This window comes from Fusarium coffeatum (assembly GCF_003316985.1).
Source record: "Fusarium coffeatum strain FIESC_28 chromosome Unknown BRIP53273_contig_118, whole genome shotgun sequence".
Lineage (NCBI taxonomy): Eukaryota > Fungi > Ascomycota > Sordariomycetes > Hypocreales > Nectriaceae > Fusarium > Fusarium coffeatum.
Genome location: NW_022157911.1, coordinates 120,733 through 128,932, shown reverse-complemented (window position 1 = coordinate 128,932; position 8,200 = coordinate 120,733). Strand labels below are relative to the sequence as shown.

Here is an 8,200-nt window from a genome sequence, read left to right as displayed (position 1 = left end):
CCAGCAATTCTGCAGTCTTTTCAAGACGTTGAATCTGCGTTGCTCCCCCCGTTAAATACCGAGGGCCTCTCTGAACCGCACCGTTGTGCAGGTTTGCTTCTCTTCTTCTCCGTTCAACTCACCTAACCGTTCATCAACGACACTCGAGTGTCGTTTCAACCCCCAGCAGCCATGGTTTCCTTCTCCTGTGAGGTACGTTTTGTGATATTTGAAATGCTTTGTCTTCTCTTCTATTGTTAGACTGGTCTGGCCTGCCCAAGCCTCGTCCATCCATTCCCTCGCCTGGCATAGTTATGCTGGTCTGGTATCCAAATGCTCCCGCCGCTCAAGCCATCCTCATACCCTATCCCCCTCCGTTTCCATATCTCATACACAATTGCTTTGCATTGCAATGCAATACCAAGCCCACCCTCCAGCCCAAACAAGTCCACCTCAATGCCCACCCCCCAAAACAACATCATACACGCCTGACATCACTCCTACCACACCATTCTTGTCACGAACTGCCTCCTTCAAGGGACACCCCTTCTTCCCCATGCCGATCTCCTGGCCCACCATAAACCGTCCTGCCATGCTCTCGCCTCCCCTGGCATCCCTCAAATATCCCAGTACACCACCCCGCCGCATCGAACGAGTCTCCATTGTCTTGCATCCCACTTATACCCTTCATGCCGTAGTCAACTTTATCAGCTTCGATCTTTGTTATACTAACCCAACTTTCCTTCATATAGAACTGCGGCGACGTTCTCACCAAGAAGAAACTTGACCCTCACCGCAACCGTTGTCGCGGCGCTACCTTCACCTGCATTGACTGTATGGTGTATTTCCCTGGCGTCCAGTACCGATCTCATACCGTACGTACTACTCGACTGGCTCGAGGGCCATAGCTTCCCTCGACTCATAGCCCCTGACTCTGTGTAATCATCTGACATCATATAGAGTTGCATGACCGAGGACCAAAAGTATCAGGGCGCCCTTTATAAAGACAAGAAGAACAAGAAACAGAAACACACCCATACCCACGATAATCAGCAACACTACACTCAAGATCAAGCAATGGCAGCCGTTCAAACCCCCATCAACCACACCGCAACCATGAACCACTACGCCTATGTCGAGGATGCTCCCGAGGATCAGTTCGGCTGGGCCGAGTACGAAGAGAGCAGCGATGATGAGTCTCCCAACGGCCCTCCACCAGAGGCTCCTACGCCCCCTTCTGCTGCCCCCGAACCCCATGTGGACGTCTTTGAATTCCTCGTTGGAACTGGCCAGACACCCAATGCCTCCAACATGAACATCGGAGAGCAGGACTTGCGTGAAGATGAGCCAGGAACCTCTCTGGTACGATACGAGCCCAAGGAGAAGCAGGACGACTATGCCTACATGGATGATGATGAACCTCTTGTCGAATATGGAAGCGGACCCGTCCCTGCTGCCGAATTCGTCACACCAGCACCGAAATCCGAGAGACGCAAGAGCCGCAGCAGCACTGAGAAGAAAGACAAGAAGCGCAAGCGACTCCATGTTGATATTCCTAGCGACCAGGTCATGACCGACGCCCCTCCCGTTCTGCACTCAGGACTGACTGGCGGTATCAACCGCATGATGCGCCCTGTCTTCCCTCCTTCCCCTGACTACTCCGGTGGTGACATGCCCGACATCTCTCCCGCCAGCCCTCTGAAGAAGTCGAAGCACTCTAAACACTCTAAGCATTCCAAGAGTGCCACTGCTGGTCACAGTATCTTCGGCATGATTGCTGGCAGCAAGTCAAAGTCCAAGAGCAAGAGCAAGAGCAGCAAGTCATCATCATCGAAGTCGAAGAAGAGCTCCTCCTCCTCCTCCAAGAAGTCTCACAAGGACAAGAAGCCCCAGCAGCTCATTGAATATCGCCCCCAGAGCAAGGATGGCAAGACCGAGCCCAACGAAGGCCAAGTCGTTCTCTACAAGCCCCGTGCCGATGTCTTTCTTAGCTTTGTCGACAAGGGTCCCGAAAGCGAGAAGGGCGTCAGCTTGAACAGAGTTCTCAAGCGCTTCCACCGAGAGCGCGAGGCTAATGGCAGCGAGCTCGGCAAGGGCAAGGAAGAGAAGGAACTCTGGAGATCACTCCGACTCCGACAGAACGAGCAGGGCGAGATTGTCCTGTTCTCTGTCGAGTAAACTTGGACTCAGTTCCAACAAAACCAAATAAAGTAAAAAGAGAAAAGCAAAACAAAAACAAAACAACGACAACTACTACAGCTGGACATTGCGCCGAAGAATCGGACAGACACCGGACATGGGATCAAGGAGTTATGAGTTTGCGGATGCATTGAAGCAACGTTTTTCACGATACCTTTATGGGACAAGCTTTCATTCTGTGTACAAGTTTTTACGGGACAGATTTGATCGGAGGGGTTCAGCTAGCCCGTCAGGTGTGTATCTGACGGTTGCGAGTGATGGGCCCCTGGATTCGATCGGTAATTGTGTATAAGTATGTATACAAAGGAGTGATTGGGTGGGCGATCCTTTTTGCTTGATGCAAGGATAGGCCCTTTTTCTTGGTGTCGAGATTTTTCATTCTTTCAAGACTATGTTTTGGGAAGCCGAATGGCAGATAATGGGCGGTTGATGCATGCGGATCGGTTTGGAAAGGATACCACGGGAGGTTTGGAGCATTTTTATATAGCGGCATCACAGCTGCTCTGATGATATTGAAACATCTGGTTTTAAGATGTAATTGAGCATATTATATTTGTTCATCTGAATTATACCTCTTGAAATAAATCTTAAGTTAAATTACATTACTCGCAGCGGAAGAATGTGTTGAGCCATGGCTTCCCGACGGCATAACGGACATTCAGGTTTCTCTCTCACCCAATCACCTATGCACTCCCAGCAAAAGACGTGACCACATTGTGTCGCTGAGGGATCTCTCATCTCTTCTAGGCAGAGCGTGCACTTTCTCTGTTGTCCACCCTTGATGTAGCCCATGGTTTTCTCATCAGTTAATTGAAGACGTGGCACAGCTGCCGCTGGTGTATGTGTAGCAGCAAAAATGTCAACCTTGGTTTTGGAGCCTGGGGCGCCTGTAGGCAATAACAAGTTGTTGTCCTCGTTGTAAGCACCATCATGGTTGAGGGAGATGTCGGAAGCTCCGAAACCGGCACGTTCGCGAGCGGCCGATTCGGTAATGGTAGATCGAATGTGTGCATAACCCTGAACTGCAAGCTGGACCACTAACAGTACACCAAGTAGCTCGTATCCTGCGCGGTCGGGCGTATCGGGAACGGTGCGTGTAAAGACATATCGCAGGGAAAGGAGTCGCTTAGACAATTGGTAATATGTTCCGCTAAAGTAGAAAAGGGCCAGAATGACGGCTTGGAAGGGAGCGCCTGACGTAAAGGAGCTTAGATGCTGTTCCAGGTACGACCATATGCGCGCCTCACGCCCTGTAGATTGGCCATCCCTTTTGCGCAGGGACTCCAGCCGACGCTGCAGAAGCTTGCGAACTCGGGCGCGCAAGCCAGGTAGTATCCGGGCGGCGATGTAGGGGAGGAGGATGCTGGCGGCCACGTAGCCAGCGCGACGGTCAATGGCGGGTAGTTTTCCGTCGCGCGCATCGATCTGCACGAGATCGCAGTACTCCTCGCCGAGAGTGCGGTTGCCGGGGATCGTGGTGAGGGCGAAATATGCGAGGGCTGCGAGGGTCTGAATTTCCGGGGCGCGGGCATGGGTTAGGCGGGCACCACGAAGGCGACGATGCAGGTCGCTGAGGATCTGGGCGAGATGGCCGGTGAAGTATGCATCCTTTTGGTGAGAGCGGATGATATCAGGGGCGGTGGCGAAAGGGTATGGCGATGATGATGTTGTTGTCGAGGACATATTGGCGGAGATCGCGAGAGTGCGCGATGCGCAAATTATTATGGATGGGGTGATCGAATATGGTTTGATGTATTGAGGGTATTGGTCACATCCAGGTTCGAGAATTCTTTGGAGTTGATGATATTTTGGTGATGATAAGAAGATCAAGTTGGATTAGCGGTTGGTGTTGAAGCGCCGAATGAATGAACCTCGGTCGACATATGGATATCAAAAGCCCCCCAGGTTCAGAGCTCTACGCGCTAAAGACCTTGGGTCGGTCTTCGGCAACCTCCCCGCGTTTTCCGTCTCCCGTTTCCATGTGAATGAATCCGTTTGATTTCCTTTTTGGGAAAACTGTCAACATATTTCCAAACCCTCAGAATTGAATTGCACCGAATATCGGATGTCAACAGAACTATGTCAGATTATTCACAAACGTCACTATGCATGTTTCTGTGTTGAAAACCTGAGTTGGAAGAGAAATGACTCCACGTATGCACAATGAAAAACTTGGCCTGCAGAGTGACACATGTAGAAATTGAGGCCTGCGGGAGTTACATAGTACGCCAATCATGTCACTGTACATATCTTGTGGTTGAAATGGACTTTTCTATGGGCTTATATTTTGTTATTTCTATGTCTCTGTCTTCTTCTTACTAAGCCTGTGAGGTCTTTGGTCAGTGCGATACCACGGTCGATGTCCAAAATATCACGCTCAGAGTACTCTCCATCATTCCTATAATCAGATATTTTTCTGTGCAGATCAGTGTTGTCAAAGAAGCACTGAGGGTCAGACCAATGAAACATCATGTTCTAGTCAAGATATACGTGATATCAAAGGGATACATTGTACTCTACACCAGTCGTCGTTAGTCTCTGAACCAATCATCACCAGGGTCCAGATGTCTATGAGATGATTACCAAACACGGGTCATGTTATTGAAAGGGGTTGTATACATCATCTCAAGGGTTACAATACAGTAGTCAAGGTGGCGAGACCTTTCAGAACAGCCGATCTTTATGCAGCAAACTTGATCAGTTTGTACGACATGCAACAACGTGTGAGACATCTATATAGTTCTTCGCTAGCATTACAGCCAAATATGCAGATCTATCCGTCCATCTAATGTCGGGTGTCTTCATTATCGGGGTTCTAGAGGCGGCTGATTAAAGTCAAACGGCGCCATCACACCTTGTTCAGAGCCTTGAAGCTGCATACTCAAAAACTCATCCGTCACAAGCGTGCCAAGCTCCTCACCCCACTGAGCCATGAGCTCTGCCGTAACGTTATGATCCAATTCTAGGCCGTTCATAAGATCAGGTCCAATCAGGGGGTCCTCGGGAGGCATCACGACCTGTGCGTTACGTGCCCGTACAACATAGTCTTTGATTTCGCTCATACATGGCCATGTGTGCTGTACCTCCTCCATTGCTTCTATGACGGTGGAAAGGGATCGGGCAATGTCTGAGTCTTCCCATGATGCGCCTTGGAAGAACCTCTTCATCATGATGGTGCCTGCTGCGGTGGATAGGGTTTGCACAAAGTCAAGGGGTAGTGAGCGGAAGCGATAATGTCGTGAGTATGTTCGCATCAAACGAAGAATAGCTTGTAGAGACTCGTAACAGATCTCGACATCTTCACTCTCGGCGATGCCCGGTTTTTCGTATAGATGTGACGGTGGTCGGTGTAAGATAATCATGATTGTATGGAAAAACATGCTATGGCATATTAGGACAACGGATCTCACCCTCTGATGGAAAACTTACTGCATACGGAGCACAGATGGTTGCACTATACCCACGGTCCATTGGTTCCAGTGAAGAGTTCCAGGCAGACTCGACAGCCATTTCGTAAGGGACACATGTATTTGTCGCGATCTAGCAGCAGCCACGGTCGCATCCACGTTACCTCGACGGTTCTCAAACAGATCTGTAATCATCAGATGGGCAATCTTGCACAACTCTGCCTGATAGATGAAAGCGCCTACAAGAGCGACTCCATCTTCAAACTCTGTTGCAGAAGCCCCTTTACAGATATATGTGTCGAGCAGACCTTCCCAGTCGGGCGGATATTGCAGTCTTATCGTGTTGCGAACGTCTGACTCGCTAGGATGTAGAGCTGGTGGTCTTCCAAAATAGAGACTTAGTTGTTTGTCGGCAATAAAGATGGCCCAGTAGACTCTTCTTAGAATCTCTGTGTCACGGTTTGAAGTTCCTTCGCTTGAAGCATCCCAATTGTTCGGGTCAAGGTGAAGACCCATTTCGTGCGCAAGACGAAAGGCCATACCGGCAAACAGCCAGCCCTTCGAGGTATGACCTGCACCGATCTCACGATATCCCAGAAGAGCCAATGCCTGGAGCGTGGTAAGTTCTGGGCTGTCGAGGTCAGCATAGATAAGTTGTTGAGCTTGGTGGGCGAAGATGTCGGATACTGAGCGAAAGTCGTCAAGCTGCATGGCACCCAGGGAACAGATGGCGAATAGCAGCGCATCAGAGTAGTATCTCCCTGACCCCACGTCGTAGTCTCGCAAGAAGTATTCTCTGTATATGAGCAGATGGAACTGATACTGGTACTGGAAATAAGCAGCCATGCAGGCCTGCGATGTCTCGTCATGCGGTGCATATACAAAGTTGGTCTCGCGCGGGCTACTATTACTGCTCATCTCTGGCATACCACCCGTCATCATTACAGGGGTAGAATTGGATTCAATCTGAGGACTCAAGTCATCTGGCGATAACGAGACTTCCTGAGAAAGATGGATGTGAAAGGCGCTGGTACCTCCAAAGAATTGCGTGGCATGGCTTGACCGCGGTCGTCTCAGCTGCCCGGAGCGTACTTGAGCAGCTACGACTTTAGGATCAGTGTTTGATTTTGCGTGGTCTGTCGTCGGTTTCTGTGACATGTCTAGTGAGGCTGGTGGTGAGAGGGCGATTTCAGATAGCATTTCGTCTCTTTCAGCGCTATCAGCTACGGCGAGCTTGCGGATGAGGAGCTCGAGAGAAGCCACTTGGCCCTCTAGAGCTTGAACATAGCCTTTCGATATTGGTCTATACGGGATTAATAAGAGTGGTTTGTAGGGCGCAGAGTCATATCACACCGTTGCTTCTCCCCGCTGCCGCTGAGGATGCATTCTGTGCCAGCCTTGACACAGCGTGAACAGGGTCGCTTGCGGTCACATTTGATCTGATAAAATGTCAGTTTACTATATGCAGGTAATCAGGGGTCAGGAGATGCGAAGATGCACCTTGCGGCGGCGACATCGCTCACAGCTGTAGTAATCATTCGAGTCAGCATTCATAGGTATTGTACTTATGAGGGGAAGTAAGACTCACGATATCTTGATGGACTCGCCCATTGGCGTTTCCTCCATGATGGAATATACGAGGTTCCCCTCTATATGTAGTTGATAATTTGAGTAATATTTCCGTTCGTTGAGAGACAATTCTTGGTTGACATAAATAACTGAGTAGGCGATGAAAGTGGTTCGTTGTAACGCCAAGGAAAATACCTATGCTCTGCTCATGCTATGAGGCTTGCCACTTGACCATATTTGGCTACTTACTGTACTATACAGTAATCATCAAGAGTACTACTGGTATCATTACATCAATATAAACAGTTTAAACAACAACTTGATTTGGAATCTCAATACTAACTAGTATATAACTTTTGAATAATTGTGGTTTGGTCATTCAGTCCAATCTGGATCTCTAAAGACACAAGGCGTTTAGGGTAGCCTGAATCCACATCGTACGATCACATCAATTGAGTTCTCAGGCAACGAGTTGTACCTGGACAAATCGCCGGTCATACTCACTTCGGGTGCCTTGCAAGTAGCCTCTTGGTTCTCAAGTCGCTCATCCTGATCAAGAAATCAACTGCAGGGGCAACACACATCACTGCCACTGGGAAGCAACTTCGAGGCACGGTTTGAAGTTGTTGGTCATCAATTAAAAGTCACAGCGGCTCAATAACTGGCTCACTCAATCATTACCTACTCGTTTAATCTCCGGTGTTCCGTCTTACTGCAGCATAGCCGCCAACCTCTTTGACATGATGGCTACGGCTACAGTAAGCAAGAATATCATCAAGCACGTCACGGTACATCTCGCTTATTCAAGGTTATTTGGATAAGTTGACAACGACAGAGACGAGATGAAGCTATGCAAAACGCAATCTGTCAGTCATGGCATGGACCATCAAGAGTAACACAGCATACATCTGTGCTTTTAGCTCTGGATCCACAGCTAAAGGCAAGTCCGAAAAGAGATACCAGTGCGTTCACAGTTGAACTTCAAACATGATCTGTTTATCTGCTTATCTTGCTTGGGACAACCAGGAACCTTTGAGTGACAACGT

General features: G+C 49.1%; 3 protein-coding genes across 3 annotated transcripts; 1 reads left to right on the top strand and 2 right to left on the bottom strand.

Annotated features, from left to right (window-relative positions):
* Positions 1-391: 391 nt before the first annotated feature.
* FIESC28_05524 (uncharacterized protein) lies at positions 392-2,157 on the top strand (the record flags this gene model as incomplete). Its single annotated transcript, XM_031159669.1, has 3 exons — positions 392-643; positions 732-854; positions 940-2,157. 3 exons carry the CDS (start codon positions 392-394, stop codon positions 2,155-2,157), a joined length of 1,593 nt encoding a protein of 530 aa, XP_031016311.1.
* A 618-nt stretch (positions 2,158-2,775) lies between these two features.
* Positions 2,776-3,861, bottom strand: FIESC28_05523 (uncharacterized protein; the record flags this gene model as incomplete). Its single annotated transcript, XM_031159668.1, has 1 exon — positions 2,776-3,861. One exon carries the CDS (start codon positions 3,859-3,861, stop codon positions 2,776-2,778), a length of 1,086 nt encoding a protein of 361 aa, XP_031016310.1.
* Positions 3,862-4,982: 1,121 nt separating this feature from the next.
* Positions 4,983-7,211, bottom strand: FIESC28_05522 (uncharacterized protein; the record flags this gene model as incomplete). The annotated part of the gene is made up of 3 exons (XM_031159667.1): positions 4,983-5,559; positions 5,608-6,888; positions 7,174-7,211. The coding sequence occupies 3 exons, from the start codon at positions 7,209-7,211 to the stop codon at positions 4,983-4,985; spliced, it is 1,896 nt and encodes a 631-aa protein (XP_031016309.1).
* Positions 7,212-8,200: the final 989 nt, after the last annotated feature.